The sequence below is a fragment of the Choloepus didactylus genome (assembly GCF_015220235.1).
Source record: "Choloepus didactylus isolate mChoDid1 chromosome 23 unlocalized genomic scaffold, mChoDid1.pri SUPER_23_unloc7, whole genome shotgun sequence".
NCBI classification, from domain to species: Eukaryota; Metazoa; Chordata; class Mammalia; order Pilosa; family Megalonychidae; genus Choloepus; species Choloepus didactylus.
Window position 1 is genome coordinate 363,378 of NW_023637601.1, and position 16,881 is coordinate 380,258.

At 51.1% G+C, this 16,881-nt stretch overlaps 1 gene segment (V, D, J or C); it reads right to left on the reverse strand.

Moving 5' to 3' along the window:
• Window positions 1-14,202: 14,202 nt before the first annotated feature.
• LOC119525103 lies at window positions 14,203-14,942 on the reverse strand. The segment is given in 3 exon segments: window positions 14,203-14,234; window positions 14,319-14,612; window positions 14,889-14,942. Coding segments are annotated over 3 exon segments (369 nt in total).
• Window positions 14,943-16,881: the final 1,939 nt, after the last annotated feature.

Sequence of the window (16,881 nt, forward strand, 5' to 3'; positions counted from 1 at the left end):
CCAAAGCTCTTACCTGAGCGAATTATCCAATTTCTGCAAACACCAAGCAAGAACTCACGGATGCAACAAGCGCCGCTCTGCCAGGGGCCGCCGCTCCACGTAGTTCCCATAGAAGACTCTCAATGTAGAACTAAAAACAGTGAAACAGAGCTTGGCCTTTTATTGGCTACTGGGGGGGAGAGCATAGACAATCGGTGTTTTAGGATTGGCTGAATTTTATGCAAATAAGGTGCTGCGCTCTGGTGCAATGGGGGACCAGCTAAGAGTGACTTGTGATTGGCTCAAATGAAGAGCATTTTGATTGGTGCATACTTATGTAAATGAGGGCTTACATTCTGGGCTATCTTGATTGGCCCATCAAGGGTGGTTCAGGATTGGCTGCTTTGCAGTGCAGTCCTTTATTTGCATAAAAATCAGCCAATCAGAGAATACCAAGTGTCTAAGCCCTCCCCCCTCTAACCTATAAAAGTCCAAGACAACGATCTGAGGAACACTCACTGTTGCGTTTGCTGAAACTGTGTTGTTCGCATGGTCTCTTCAAAGCTGAAACGTTGTCGGAGCTGTAACATTGGTCAACGAGTAAAGCTGCATGAAGTGTTAATGGTGTGTGAGATGTAAGATTGCCTGAAGCGAAACTCTTCGTGAGCTGTAACACTATCTGAATTGTGAGCGCGCCGTGAGCTGTAACAGTGCGTGAGCCGTGAGCGCGCTTGGAGCTGTAACACTGCCTGAACTAAAAGGCTCTATGATGCGGAGTGTTTAGTTAGATGTCATTTTTCATACGGTCTCAAATGAAAAATTTGGTGGTGTTTTGCTGGTGTCTTATCTCCTCTGGATTGGTTCTTCAGGAGACTGAATCTGGGGTATGGAGTCGTTGTGGCAGGGACGTGGAACTGGTTATGTGAGCCATTATGAGTAATATGTTAAATACCTTTCAGTTTCTGAAGTACCGTCTAGTTGCTTTTCACAGCACCTGCTTCGTTTTTACAGTTCCACCAGAGCTGTGGGTAAAAATTTCTTCTAGTCCGTGTTAACATTAAACTATCTTAGTACGGCCGTGTCCCCCGACTCAAGTCAGTAGAAGATAACAACCTAGTTCTGTGAGGATTGGTAATGGATCAGATCCTTCGGAAATAAAGGTTTGATTGTCACAGCAGACAGGGCATACCAGCTGACATATTTTCTGAGAACAGAGGGAATATGAATGGGTAGGGGAAGAAGGTAAGTGTGAATACCAGCTGGAAAGCCATCAAGGCCATCCTCAGTATTGACTGGATTTTTAGTCGGAGGAAGTCATTTCCTCCTCAGGGCATCTTCATTTCCAACCACCCAGTGAGTTTTCTGCAGCCAGTGTAACTCACAGTGACGCCCAGAGCGCTGAGTTGCCCAGGGCTGCAGAGGGTGTATCAGCCCTGAGAATGGATTCCACATGGATGCCACGGGGTTCACTACACTGGGTGATTTGTCCAGAATCCCAGGTGGCTCAGGGACTAGGAGAATTATGGTCTTACCTGAACACGAGCAGTTCTGGGAGTTAACACAGGACCGCTGGGGCTGGGAGAGGTCCTCTTGCCATATGTGGAAACATGGGGAACGTGACAATGGATGTCATTCTGTCCTGCCATTCAGTTCTTCCCATAAGGTTCTCTTCAGACCCCTAAACACAAGGGTTGCCTGGTACTTCCACCTGACACCCCCTCCTGAAACACCCTCTTCAGAGCCTGCTTGGAGGGCTGCAGTAAGGGTGGCCTGGGAATCTCAGACCTAGGGCTTGAGGCCAGACTTGCCCTGTTTGTTCTCAGTCCTTCTGAGGCTTGAGCACGAGTGAGATGCAGAAAGGGGAATGGGCTTTCATCTCACTTTCCCATCTGGCTGTGTTGCTGTGACTAGCATGATTTTCACTATCCCACACCTGAGAGTATTTGTCACCTTTGTCCTTAACCTGAGCACCTGCTGATGGTCAGGATGACAATGTTCCCAGAGCTGGAGCCAGAGAATCAGCCAGCAATCCCTGAAGGCCATTTTGTATCTTCATAGATGAGCAGCACAGGAACCTGGCCTGGCTTTGGCAGGTGCCAGTGAGCAACATGATTCATGATGCTTTCTCCAGAGCAGGTGAGCCTGGCTGGCTGTCCCTGGTCAAAAGACACTGCAGAAGGCTGCATCCACACATCAAAGGCCATGGGGCCTGCAGGAAGGAGAGGAGAAATGGGCATGAGGCTGGGTGTCTCATCACCAGAAATTCCCCATCTGCCTTCAGTGGGAGGATATGCAGGAATTCTTTCGGCAGATACAGATCTCCTCACATCAGCCCCAGCCTCTCTTCCATGGACTTGACTGGTGGATGAAGCCTTTAAAAAAAATGGAGAAGCCCATCCCCTCTCTTGGCAAGAGCAGGGCCCTTGGGACTCACAGTCCATGAACACACTGTGGGGGGATTTCTTCTGTACTGGGCTCCTGTCCAGTAGCATGTTCATGCCCTGGTGAGCTCAGAGTGAGGCTACATTTGACCTGGAGGGGACTCAGATACAGCTGTGACCCTGGGTGGCAGCACATGGGCAGTGAGCCAGGAGGGTGAGGAGGAGAGGGGCCCAGGCCATGGTGGAGGAGTCTTCAGGACTGATCTCTAAGGTCCAAAGGAGAGGCTGGTTTCCCCCAGGCCTTTCATATCCCTTGTCTGAGGAGAGTTTCCAGTTATGCAAATCAGAGCTCAGGAGTTGGTCCTGAGGTTGCTTTATGGCTTCCAGAGAAGAGTTCAGCCCCCAGGGACACAGAGGAGGGGTGGCATCTGCAGACTCACCCTCAGCCCATGGGATTCTCCTTCCCCTGCTGGTGCCATGTGTCTGGGCTCATCTCCATCCTCAGACATTGTCCTAGCCTTGTCCTGGGCTGGCCTGGCCATGGCAGAGCACAAATGATGTCTATCTGCACTCTCCAGAGGCCACAAAATCTGGGCCATGGGGTCATCCTGGGCCCTGTCCTGGATGTGGGTGGGGTACTAGTGCTCCACACATTTGGCTTGCATACCCTACAGACCTCACCAACCACCCTCTAGCTTTACCTCCTGTGCTATCATTTAATAGTCAAACAATTGTTCCTCCTGGACCCCATTCAACCAAGATTGATCATGTAGTCCAGTGCTGGTCAATGGGATATAAAGGTAAGTTTTCTGGAAAACATCACAGGGAAACTTTGTTGCAGTTTAGAGAGAATAAAACTAGATTAGTGCATCACCTTTATTCTTGAATAACACTGTGATAGCTGGAGCTTCAGTAGCCACTCAGAGACTTTAACTTAATAAGTGTGGGAGACAAGCCAGCACTGCACAGAGAATGGATATTTAGAAAGACACTGGGTCCCTTATGGAACTGGAACATATCTGGAGTAGAGACAAAGAAAGAGTTAGATAGAGTTAGCTACTCTCCATGAGACTATATATATATATAATATCTACATATAAATTATCTTTCTATTTCTCTATCCATCTAACAAACTGACTAACCAACAAGCATTTATTAATATGCTTGGGGGACAAAGCTGAACTGGAAATTATATCTCTGCTCAGGATAGAGATGAGGAAAACACAGCTGCAGGGCCAGGTGAACTGGGTGATGGTGGAGCAGCCAAGGTTCTGTCCCCAGGCTCAGGACATAGGCCACCTCCCCAGAGGAGAGTAGCAGAGGGGAAGGCTCTGGGCCTGGCTGAGCCCTCACAGGCTGGAAGGCAGAGCAGACTACCACTGGAGGGGAATGTGGGGCAATTGGGCAGCTTTTTCCAGAGCATAGGCAGTTACTGGGTTGGCAGCAGGGCTGAGCTTCCCAGAACCAACTGTCAGGACCCGTCACCCAGTGGAGGGCAGAGAAGTGTCTCTTGTGACTCAGACTAACCACAGAATCACTTTTCACACTGGAAATATTTGGTCCCCAAATGGCCCTGGGAGGCAGCTGTCCTGGTGCACAGACCAGGGAACTGAGGCCCAGGGAGGTTAGGGCAAAAACTAGTGGGAATTAATGGCCCCATCTGAATAGGAACTCAGTCCTAACCCCAAGCCAAGGCATTCTTCAGCACATCACACAGCAGGGGAAGGGTTGTGGTTGGACAGGGAGTGTGCAGCCAGTATGAGCCAGATTTTTTGAGGGTAAGAGCCCACAACATTTGTCCCTGTGTCAGATTTCACCAGCTTGGGACAGAGAGTCTATCAGGGACCCCACCCCAACCCAAAGAGCCATTGAATCTCTAGAAATAACCAGCACTGTCCTGACTTCTGCAGAGATGGCATTTTTCCCAAAGCCAAGGTCCTGCAGGGAGAGATCTGAGGCTGAGGGTCCACTCCCAGGAGGTCCCTTCATTCAGCAGCTCCCAGGAGGGACTGGGATGAAGTCCAAGACAGGTTCCTGTGGGACTGAGGCTGCAGGCAAGTCCTGGGGGCAGCCCCTTGGCAGAGAGTGAGGAGGGTGGGAAGGGAGGGGTCCAGGCCATGGAGGAGACACCCCCAGAGCTCTGCCTCCTGAGACCCCCCCCAGCTGGGCAGGGCTCTCCAGGCCCCTCTCTTCCTACCACGAGGGAAGATGCTCTCAGTAGTTTGACTGGAAGTAAATAGGTGCTAATATAAATGGTTCCTAAGGTAGAAAAATGGGCCCTGTCAGAAGGATAATGGGGAGGGAGGCATCACTTCTTCAGACCATACTTGAAGCCCCACAGCATCTTTCCAGACCAAGGTGGAGGCCACTGCCCTTCAGGCTGCAGATTCTGAGTTTGCCATTATAGAGCTGATGTCTCGGCCACATTTCCTGCCAGGTACTGACTTCTGGTTGTGAACGTATGATCACACTGCCCCCTGCAGGTGGAAGTGAGCAAGGTGGATGTGTGAACAAAAATGGCATAATGAACAAATGCACCCTAAGTGTCTGAATTTTCCATGTAAATACTGTTATAGTTTGCTAATGCTGCCAGAATGCAAAACAGCAGAGATGGATTGGCTTTTATAAAGGGCCTTTATTTGTTTGCACAGTTACAATCTTAAGGCCATAAGGTGTCCAAGATAACACATCAGCAATTGGGTACCTTCACTGGAGGATGGCTAGTGGTGACTGGAAACCCTCTGTTAGCTGAGAAGGCATGTGGCTGGCATCTGCTCCAAGTTCTGGTTTCAAAATGGCTTTCTCTCAGGATGTTCCTCTCTAGGGTGCCATTCCTCAAAAATGTCACTCTTTGTTGCTCTTGGGGCATTTTTCCTCTCTTGACTTCTCTGGAGCAAAAGTCTGCTTTCAATGGCCATCTTCAAACTGTCTCTCAGCTGCAGCTACTTTCTCAGCTTCTGTGCATTCTTCAAAGTGTCCCTCTTGGCTGTAGCTCCTCTTCAAAATGTCACTCACAGCTGCACTGAGTTCCTTCTGTTTGTCAGTTCATTTTTATGGCTCCAGTGATTTAATTTAGACCCACCCTGAATGGGTGGGGTAACACCTCCATGGAAATTATCCAATCAGTCATCACCCACAGTTGGGTGGAGCACATCTCCATGGAAACACTCAAAGAATTACAATCTAATCAACACTGATAAATCTGCCCACACAAGATTACTTCAAAGAAAATGGCATTTTGGGGGACATAATACATTCAAACTGGCACAAATACTGTCCCCATTATAAACATGTCAGCATGTTTCTTGAAAGGTAGACACCTTACAAGCATTGCAAATAAAATGGATAATGAATGAGAACACTTCTTTATTGAAATTTTTCTCTGAGATTTTCTCAGAAACACCCACTAATTAAATTCAAATGAGTAATGGAAGGGGGCACCATTGTTCAGTACCATAAGGGACACAGAGGACTTGATCCATGAAGGGAATTTGGGCAGGTGGTCTGAGATGTGGCCAGAAGGAAACCTGGAAGCCTGACATGAGAGGGTCTCATCAGATGCTCTTAGGAGGTCTTGCTGACAATTTTCAAGGTGTAGCTCAAGAAATCAGAGCCCTCTCCACTTGGAGAGGGCTCCAAGGAGCTCATGCCAGTCCCCTGGTACCTATTTAAATGTCTGTCTTGGAGGGAGAAGCTATCACTGGGTGTTTGCTCTGACTTCTCCTTTTCTGCTCTGTGTCTGGTGGGGACCCAGGCTTCCCACAGTGTCCCTGGGCCTGGCCTCCTGTGCAGGATCTGGGCAGAGAAAGGGAAGAGCCTAAGAGTGCAGAAGTAGGACAAGAAGGTTCTTCTCCATATGAAGGCTCCATCCTGCTCAGTGTGACCAGCACAGGAAAAGTGGCAGGGACTGTGAGATGAGATGGTCATGCAGGTTCCTGTCCCACTTCCCCATCTGTCTGAGTCACTGTGTCTTAATGAAAGCTGCTTACACCACCATGGTCTGTGGCATAGTAATAGTCACCCTCATCCTCAGCCTGGGCCCCACTGATGGTCAAGGTGGCCATGTTCCCTGATTTGGATCCAGAGAATTGGTCAGGGATCCCCAAGGGTGGTTCATTATCTGCATAGACAACCAGCACAGGGGCCTGGCCTGGCTTCTGCTGGTAATCAACATATTTATTCCCTAAGTTGTCTCCAGAGCATATGATCCTGGCCATCTGTCCCGAGGCCATTGACACAGAGGATGACTGTGTCAGCACATAGGAGGCCACTGAGCCTGCAGAGAAAAAGGTAGAGTGGGATGAAGGCCACTGAGCTCACTCCCCCAAGAGTCCACTCCTTGGATGGGCCTGGGTGAGCTCAGGGTCTGGGGTGGGCCCAGCACAGTGTCCCATGGGGGTTGAACCTATGGAGGCAGCACCTGTGCAGAATGAGGAGGGTGAGCAGGGGAGCCATCCAGGCCATGGTGCAGACATCCCAATGCTCTGTCTCTTAAGGATCCACCTGGGCAGGCTCCCCCAGCCTCTGTTATCCCCCAAGGAAAGGGCAGGCCCAGGGATGTGAATCAGAGCAGCCCTCATTGGCCAGCCTGGGAGGCAGTTTGAGTTTGCAGGAAGAGACCCATCCCCAGAGAACAGAGAGGGGCCTCCCTTTAGTTTTCAAGGTCAATGCCACAGATTTCTGCTCCCCAGGCCCAGGAGACCCTGACTTCACCTCACCACCTGCTAGGAGGACCTGCCAGTCTTTGACATGTGAAGGTCACCCTCCTTCAGCCTTCAGTCTGTCCTTTTTCCTTCCCTGATCTGGATGGTGAACTCAGAAGGGGTCTGCTCTTCTATGGGTCTGCTGGGTTCCTTCACTCTTAACAGATCAGAAACTGGTAAGGCAGAGTTTTCCAGAATTTCAATCTTGGACTCCCTCCCCTCCCATTTATAGTTCTGATGACCCTGAGATTTGTGAGCCAGGGCTTCTGGGAGGTCAATGCAGAGAGCACAGAATGAGGAGCCCAGTGCTGGTCATGGACCTACTTCCCACAATCACTGAGCCTTTGACTAGTTCAACTTATTCCTCTGACCTTAAGGACCACTCATGGTTGACATTTCAGGAGGGCTTGTCATGTGACAACAGTGCCCTGTGCACCCCACACACTGTCAATCCATTGTCTTTGGTGGGTCTGGGAGGCAGTGACTGTGTGGGTGAGACTCAGTTCTTGGGTCTCCTTCCCTGGTGAGGGGCAGCTGGAGGAAGGCTTGGATGGGCTGAGTGCAGGACAGGCTGGAGGGATGGGCAGGCTCTCCTGGCCATGGGCAAGTAGGGATGGGATTGGAAAGCCTCCTCTCCCCAAGAAAGGTGGGGGCCTGATTGCAAGATATGCTGGGCTTCCCAGATCCCACCTTTGGGTCTGAAGTTCTCACTCCCCAGCCCCATGAGAGATGCTTTCTCCATGCAGTCCCCTCCTGATCTCCTGGGCTAAATATTGTCACCTGGGTTTTCCTGTGTCTAATGTGACCATGCAGCATTACAAAGCTTGGCCCCTCTTCAGAAGGCAGAGAAACTCCTAAGGGCTTTCCCAGACTCTGAGCATCCCATGGGTCTCCTGAGGCTTTTGTTGAGCCTACAACAAAGCTTTCAGTCACCATCATCCTAGTTCTGTGCATTTGCTATTTTCCAGATGTTGTTCCTATGAGAAGTTCCTGTGAAACCTCCTCTGTGATCCCTCTGCCAGACTTTGCATCCTGGAGATCATGGATGGCAGCATTTGGTTCTGGGAACACCCAGGAGAGCAGATGCCACACCTTGCTATTGGGGCTGAATTACATGGTGGCCCTGAAGATGCCATCAAGGTGGTGGGCAGAGCTCCCATGGGCCCTGCACAAGGTGGAGTGTGAGGAATCCAACATTCTCCAGTGGAACAGGGACCAGGGAGGAGAGAAATACACTGGGGAAGGGGTGAAGTGTGGGGTGTTGGGGAAATCATGGCAAAGAGCATCTGCCAGGGCAGTGGAGATAGATGTCTGGGGCTGAAGCTGCTGATGATCTGAAGAAAGATAAGGAAGGAGCAATGTCCTAAGTCATCCTTGAAATACTCACTGTAAGAGCCAGAGGGCCTCCTTGGAACCGTAAAAAGAAATGTCATCTTGTTCAGTTGGAGCAGGAAAATGTGAGAACCAAGTTGAGGACTTCATATAGGACAACTGATTTGACTCTAGTGGCAAGTAGGAAGCTCAGAGCTCTGGACTCCCACCACCCCCAAGGGGCCTTCTCTACCCATAAAGGCCTCACATCTCATCCAAAATGATTAGGAATTACTATTGAGAACAATGGGCAGGGTCCAGGGGCAGCTCAGAGCCAGGCCAGCCCCTTCTGGGAACTGGAATATTCCTAAAAAGCTTGAGGGAAGAAGCTGAGCCTTGGAACAGGGAAGAGTCTCCTCCAAGCCCTTAAATACTTTATGGGGATCACTGTAGCTCCAATAGGCTGAACTTTTGGGGTTTCTGGGCCTGTTCAAAACTTTCTTCAATATGCTTGAATCTTCCTTTTGAAAAATACACATAAATTCTATCTCTGTGAACCACAATTACAAGGAACCCTGAATACCAGTTTAAAAACATTATGATGTCTAGCAGGAAAGGGACGATCAGTCCCTTTTCAACCCTGAATTCTCTCACCTGGCTTGGGGTATTGCACATTGTAAGGGCTGCATGAATAGTTCCTGATCAAATAAATAAATGGAGCAATAATCAACGAGGCCCATTTGAGCAGAAAGTCCTGCCCCTTTGTCAAAGGACCTCTGGCTTGGAAAATGCCTCCAGGGTGAGTCTCACTCATACCACAGGCCTGTCAGCCCGGGTCCTCCTCTCCTCCAGGAAAAGGGACCTTGGTGCATCAATTCACCATGAAGTCACCCACCACTGTCTCAGGTGCCTGATGCCCCAAATTAAGGTGACTATAAGACCTTTTTTCTTTTGATGACTTTCTCCCCAGCCTAGGTGTGAGAAGCCCTCAAGACCTGTCACCCAGTGATAGGGAGGTAGGTGACTCTAGTGCTCTAAGGAGCATGGAATCCCACTTCCCAATGGGCATTTATGGTCTAGATGAGCTCTGTCCCTAATGAAGCCCACTGTCAGCCTCCGACTCTTTTGGTCATAGCTGCAACCCTGGAAGGCAAGTGGTCCAGTGTGAGACCAGGAAACACAGGCCCAGGGTGGTCAGGAAACAGATTTCATGGGACTTAATGGCCTAGTGGGACTAGAACCCAGGACTCTTGGCTTCTGCCGAGAAGTTGTTTCTCCCAAGGCAAAGGCACTGCAGGGAGAGCAGAGGTGAGCCTGAGGCTGAGGGTTTCTACACAGGAGGGTTTACCTGTGTAGAAGTGCACAGGTGAGCTGAGGGCCAGGCCAGCCCAGGGTCCCCAAGGGGCTGAGGCTGCATGTGGGGCCTGGGGGCAGCTCCTGTGCAGAGAGTGAGGAGGGTGAGCAAGGGAGGGGTCCAGACCATGGGGCACACAGCTGAGGCTCTGCCCAGTGAGGCCCCTCAACTGGGAAGGCCTCCCCCAGCCCCTCTCATCCTCCCAGGAAGGAAGGAACTCTGGGTAGTTTGTTGTGGGCAAGGAGGTGCTACTCTAGAGGGTCCCAGGGTGGTCAGGATGGGCCCTGTCAGGAGGGAAATGGTGAGGGAGGGGGCTGCTGTCTCAGGCCCAACTTGTGGCTCCACAGTGACTTTTAAGAATGAGGTAGAGACCCCTGCCCTGTCAGCTCCTGCCTCACACCTTGTCTTCAAAACTTGAAGCTTCAACCCCATTTCCTGCCAGGTGATGGCTTCCCGGCATGAATTTTTTAGCAACACTGTGCCCTGCAGGAAGGAAGGAATTTTGTGGATGTGAGAATAACAAGGAGTGAATTTTTCATGAAGAAAAATGACTGTCTCAACCACAAATTTCTGAGTTTTCTTTTGAAGTCCCACCTATATTTTAAAGTAATGATCCAGCTCTTCTCAAAGTAGATCTCCTAACATGCTTTGCAAATTAGATAAATGGATAAATGAATGAATAAATAAAGTAATTAAACTATTTTCTCAATGTTCAAATTTGTTTCTAATTTTTTCTTTCAAATAGCTAATTAGCAAATTAAAGTGATAAATATGTGAAGGAGACAGGGATCAATACCTAACTCAGATACTTGGGCAGGTGCTGTGAGGTGTGGCCAGGAGGAGAGACCCAAGAATGGCTTCAGTGGTTCTGCTTAGAGGCATGAGTGGGTCCATGGTTCCCTAGGATGTCTTGCTGGGCTGTTTTGGGGATGTTCAAGGAGGACTGCAGGGGGTTTAGGTCAGTCCCCTGCTGCCTACCCAGCTGTCCAGGGGCTGAGATATTCAGCAGGTGTTTGCTCTGATGACCCTGCACCTTCTCTGAAACCAGGTGGGGACCTGAGCTTCTGACAGTGTCTCTGGGCTTGGTGGACCCTGCAGGGCCTGGGCACGGAACAGAAGGAGGAGCCCAGGAGTGTGCAGAGGAGAGGAGCTTGGGGCTGGGCAGAACCAGGTTGAGGGTTAGTCCATGAAGTGGAGGATCATGTGATGCTCAGGCAAACACCTGCCAAGGGAAAGAAGGGCCTGGAAGGATGCTGAAGGGAAGGCCAAGGACAAGGTTGGCCAGGCTCCCTTCCCTCACTTGATATGTCCCAGCTCAGGTAGGCATGAGCCTGGAGAAGACTGTTTCCTTCATCTGGAAGTTCCCCCAACATACCCTTTGCTAAGGCCCTCACATGGTTATTTCTAGTAGTGGCATATGGGAAACTATGGGGCTGAGCTAAAGGACATCTCATCTCCATTCCCTGCATGTGGGGCTGTTTAGGTCTACATCCCTCTAGGAACTTAACAATCCTTGTTCTCTTTCCTTATTTTCTTTAATCCTACATAGAATGTGTGTAGATTCTAAGAACTGGGAAAACCTCTTTCAAAATGATGCCTCTGTCAGTTCCAGAAATTCATGCCCAGGAGGATAAGGGAGTAAACCAATAAATAGTGCCTCTCTTTGTATCTGAAAATTCATAAAAACCAATTATCCAGATACACAATAAATCATCTGATGAATAGTCCTCTCCAGGGCACACTGCTCACTTCTCAGATAAAACTTCATGTACACGACCCACAACTCACTGTTTCCCACAGTCCTGTGCTGGCAGGTGACAGACATGGCCCAATTCTAGTCAGTTTCCTTCCTTGAAAAACTTGCCCTAAATCACTCAAGTTTGGATCCTCATCCCCTAAAAGGCCCACACTAATCCACCCCTCTGAGACCCTGCAAGACTCTGTAAGATGTTCTTATCCCTTAACATTCATCAACTCAGGCTTGCTTCTCTTGGCAAGGCAGAGCCCTCTGGGGCTCACTGCACAGTGAGCACTGCCTGGTGGGGAGTGGATCTCAACTCCAATCACCCCCTGCCTGGCCTTGTGTTCATAAACATCTGCCCAAACCCAGGTCCTGCAGAGTTCAGGGCAGGTCTGGGCTCGTCCCAGGGCCCTGGGGTCTGGGCAGAGGGGGTGACCCTGGATGACTGCACATTGCAGTGAGCAAAGAGGGACAGGAGGAGAGGCATCCAGAACATGGTGGAGGCACCCCGAGACCTGCTCACTGAGTCCTCAAGGTTTCCTCCAGGCCTCTCTTATCCCCTGGCTGCAGAGTGCTCCTATTTATGCAAATCAGCCAGAATCAGGGGTTGCTCCTAGGATGCCTTTGTGGCTTTCAGGGAATGGCTCAGCCCCCAGGGAAACAGACAGTGGAGGGGCAGCCCCTGCAGCCCCACCCTCAGGCCCTCCCTCCTCCTCCCCATGCTGGTCCTGGAGTCTGGGCCCATCTCCACCCCCAGACCTCATACTGGCATCATCCTGGGCTGGCCTGGTCATGGCAGAGCTTGGCAGGGATATTTATCTGCATTTTCCAGGGAACTCAATGCCCCTGTTTGTGGAATCTTCCTGGGTACCAGGTGATAGCAGGGATGCTGAAATTATCCTGGGACCCTCCCCTACTTTCTGAAATCCTGTCTCAGGAATGGAGGAGTGAAATTTCATCTCAGCATCACTTGTCTATAAATGCAGGAAAGTGTTGTGGGAATTGAAGATGCCAAATCCAGCCCTCACTCCACGTTTGGTGGCTGGAAATACATAATTTCTTCTGACCACCCAAGACCCAATGCAGTGACCCTCTTTTTCCTAGATCCTCAAGGTGAGCTGTGAGGTTCCTGGACTGAGTTCTTTCTCTGTCTTTTTAATACAGGCATCTCCATCTAGAAGTTTGCCTCTGAGCACTGTCTTTGATGCATCCCATAGCTGTTGTTACATTCTTCCTTCATTTTGTTTTCACACCTATTTTTTCCTATATTCCCTTGTGACTTTTTTTCCTCTTGCTATTTAAGGATGTGTTGCTTTATTTCCACATACATGCAGATGTTCTGGTTTTCTTCCCATTGTTGATTTTAGCTTCATTCTATTTGGTAAGAGAAATTATTTTGCAAGAGAAAATTCTGCCTTCAGGATAACAGGTTCCCTGAGCTCCCCATTCTGCCAGGTGACTCCATAAGTATGTATCCATCAGTGGGCAGTGCCATCATCAGTCACTGTCTTCCTCTCAGTGCAATTTGTGAACAGCAGTCACAAATGATGCCTTTGTTGTATGTCCAAATCCTAAATCCACTCCAAAATCCTACTGAACTGAATAAATGAACCTGACATGTGCACTGACCCCAGGCCTGTGGTGCAGTTACTGGGTTTTCTTGTAAAGACTGAGTGCAACCCCTTCCTGTGGATCTCTGTGCAATATTTTGCACAGACAAAGCTTCCAAGGGATCCTGGTTGAGAAAGGCAGGGCAGGAGAGAACCCTGTGGAATATGAGGCTGGGATTGTGGGTCCTGGTTGGTAACACAATTAAACAGCTATTGTAAAAATTCCTGTGCAAGTCAGGAAATGTGACTATGAAATGGGAGGTGCTTGTTTTTAGTTTTCTCCTCTGGGAGAATGATGTTGCACTTAGTAGAGCAATGCATGTGTTTATATACTATGGAAAGACAGGTAGAGGGACAGACAGAGGGAAGAGAGAGAATTCAATATAGCACAGCATAAGAAGCAATGAGTGCTCTGCAGAAAATTAGTGGAGAGTGTGAGAGAAAATGAGAGGCAGGATGCTCTCTGGGATGGGGGACCTTCCTCAAGAGCTGGCCTTTGAGCTGCTGTTGGGACAGGAAGAGGAAAGAGGGGCTGGGAAAAGTGTGGGGGCAGAGCTATGTCAGGGCCCTGTGGGGAGGGTCTGTTGTGTTTGAGGAGCTGAGAGAACAGGGACCCCTGGGAGATCCAGGAATCAAAGCCAGAGCAGGTACCAGTGACATTACCTCTGAGTGAGGAGTTTGGGGTGTGGAGGGATGTGAGATCAGGGATGGTAAAGGGGAAGGAACTCCCAGGTCATAAATCAGGTGACCTGGGCAGGTGCTGAGCAGATCTCATGGCCTCCAGGAGTGTCTGCCTGGGAAGGGACAGGGTCCCCCAGGTGGGCTCTGTCTAGCTCTCTGTGCCTCTGTACTGTGCCTGACAGCAGAGGACACTGGGCAGTGTGGTCACCAAGCTGCATTGATGCCACCTCAATTCCACACCCTCCTCTTAGCATGGGGGCCCCTGAGCCCTGTGGGGGCCCCTGGTCCTGCACCCTATCTAGGGTCTCCTGAGGGTGACTCAGCTCTGATTTCCACAACACCCCTCAACACCCCTCAGACTCACTGACCTGGCTGGGAACTCAGAAGGTGGGGAGACTTGGCAGCCTGGGCAGTCTGGGGGGCCTCAGGCTGGGTGGATGGGCTAGGCCTGCACATTGCTTGTTCTCAGTCCTCCTGGGGCTTGAGGGAGAGTGACACAGACAGGGGACTGGGTTTTTGTCTCACTTCCCCATCTGCCTGTGTCACTGTGAGAAGCACTGCTCTCACTCTCTGATGACAGACAGTAATAGTCAGCCTCATCCTCATTCTGGACCCTGCTGATGGTCAGGGTGGCTGTGTTTCCAGAGCTGGAGCCAGAGAATCGGTCAGGGATCCCCAATGGCCATTCACTATCCTTATTGATGACCAGCTTAGGGGCCTGATCTGGCTTCTGCTGGTACCAGGCAGCATATCTCTTCTCTAATTGACCTCCAGAGCAGGTGAGCCTGGCGGTCTGTCCCAGGGCCACTGACACTGAGTGTGGCTGGGTCAGCTCATAGGAGGCCACAGAGCCTGCAAGAGGAGCAAAGAGACATAAGCTTGGTGTGAGGGGCTCATGCCCAGGAGATTCCCCTGCTTCCTGCTGGGACTGAGCTCCTGGGAGTCTTGGATCTCCTAGAGACCCTCTCACATCAGCCCCATCACATCTGACAAAGGGCTGGGCAGGTGGATGGACCCCGTGATCAAACTACAATAATCAGCTGCCTCTCTGAGGATGAGAGGCTGCCTGAGGCCCAGAGCCCCAGGGGTAAAGTGCTCAGTGCTGGTTCCATCCCTGGGCAGCAGCACCTGTGCAGTGAGCCAGGAGGGTGAGGAGAGGGGTCCAGGCCATGGTGGAGGTGCCCCCAGATCTGCTCTCTCAGGCCTCCAGGATGGGCTGGTTCCCCCAGGCCTCTCTTATCCCCCGCTGAGGAGAGCTTCTGGTTATGCAAATCAGCCAGAGCTCAGGGTTTTGTCCTGAGGGAGTTTTGTGGCTCCCAGAGAAGAGCTCAGCCCCTAGGGGCACAGAGGGGAGGGCTGGCCCCTGCAGACCCACCCTCAGCCCACAGGGTTCTCCTCCCCCTGCTGGTCCCATATATCTGGGCCCATCTCCATCCCCAGACCTCATCCTACCCTTGTCCTGGGCTGGCCTGGCCCCTGCAGAGCCCAGAGGGGACGCCTGTCTGCATTTTTAGGGAACCTGATGTTCCTGCTCCTGGGGTGATCTTGACCCTGTCCTGGAGCTGCCCAGAGGGGCACAGGGTGAGGCTGGAATGACCCTGGGACTCCCTTCCTGTGCTCACCTGGCTCAGGATGGGGGTGTGCATTACAGTCCAGGGCCCTGAGGTGTCCTGTCTAGAATATTTAGTATTTTGTAGAGGAGCTCAGATGCTGCATCTAATCCTAGCTACAACTTAGGAAGCTGTAAGGATGATGTCTCCCCTGAGCACCCTGTACCCACTGCTCTGGCCTTCCTGTCCCATCATATAAGTGGCAACAGGAGGCTTGGGGAGGGGCTGTGCCCTTCTCCTGAGTCCTGCTCTTGAGGGGCAGAACCAGAAGAATATTCCTTCCCGGCCAGGACCATGGTGATTTAAAACAACCATCAGGGTTGATTAGCTTCTGCCCACAACTGTGAGCTCCAGGGGCAGGTCATCAGTTCTTTGCCTCAGTATCCCCAGTGGGACTTCAGGGCAGGTAAAGGGTGTGTGAGGGGATGAAGGTGGGCTGCCAGCCCCAGGGACACCATGGGAATTTTTAATTATAAGCAAATTTCCTCAGTTGCTGGAGAAAATATATTAATAAAACACTATTGTGATTAATCAATTGAGGAAAGTTGATATAGATACCGACATTTGTCAGTGACTGAGAAATCTTGGAAAATAAAATTTTACCCCTGCCTCTGGGGTCACAGAGAGGATGAGGCATTTGTGGTTGGGCCCAGCATTTTAGGCAAACTGGGATGAGCTGGATTATTATGGGGACCTGGACCTGTGGTCAGAGACAGCAGCCACAGCTTCAAGTGACAGAGATGAGAGATGTGAGCTCAGAGGATTTGAACAGCAGGGTCAAGGGAGATATTGCAGAACAGGAAGGTCACCTTCTCCCCCAGGTCTGAGGTGCTCCCCTCCCTCCTCATTAGAAACCCCTGAGACCCAGGCCCCCATCCCCAGGGGGCTTTGCCAGGTGACTCTCTGCTGCCCCCTGGTGGCTGCTCCACCTTGGCTGCTGGAGGCACAGGGGGTGTCCTTGTCCAGGGGGAGATGCAGTGCGGTCGGGGTTACTGCTTCTAGGGGGAGTGGCGGCCGGTAGCCGAGCCCTCAGCTCTCGGGGCTGCTTAAAGGGTACCGGCGGCGGGGGCTCTTTCCCGGAGGCGAGGGCGAGGCGGAGGACGTGGCCAGGGTCCTCGGCGAGAGGCGTGCAAGGTATGGAGGGCGGCGATAAGGACAAAAACACTCTTCATCCAGTAGGAGTATGCGCCAAAGAGATTTATTCAGGGGTGATTACAGGTTATATAGGTTGGTAAGAGGGGCAGGGCTGGAAACGGGGTGAAGTAGCCTTAAATGGCAATATTGAAGGGATAGGGGCTAGGATTGGTTCTGAGAGGACGCAGGAGCCGTTGCAGCGGGCGGGGGTTGTTCTGGCCACGGTGCATGCGCACTGGCGGTGGCAGGAGTGGCCTTGGCACAAGGGAGTATGTGGGTAAGATAAGGTAGTGGGGAAAGGGCAGTTGGGAGAAAGGCGGTTTCCTCCGGCAAGCCTCCCCTGCCAGTGGCATTTTGGGTGAGGAAAAGGGAGCTGC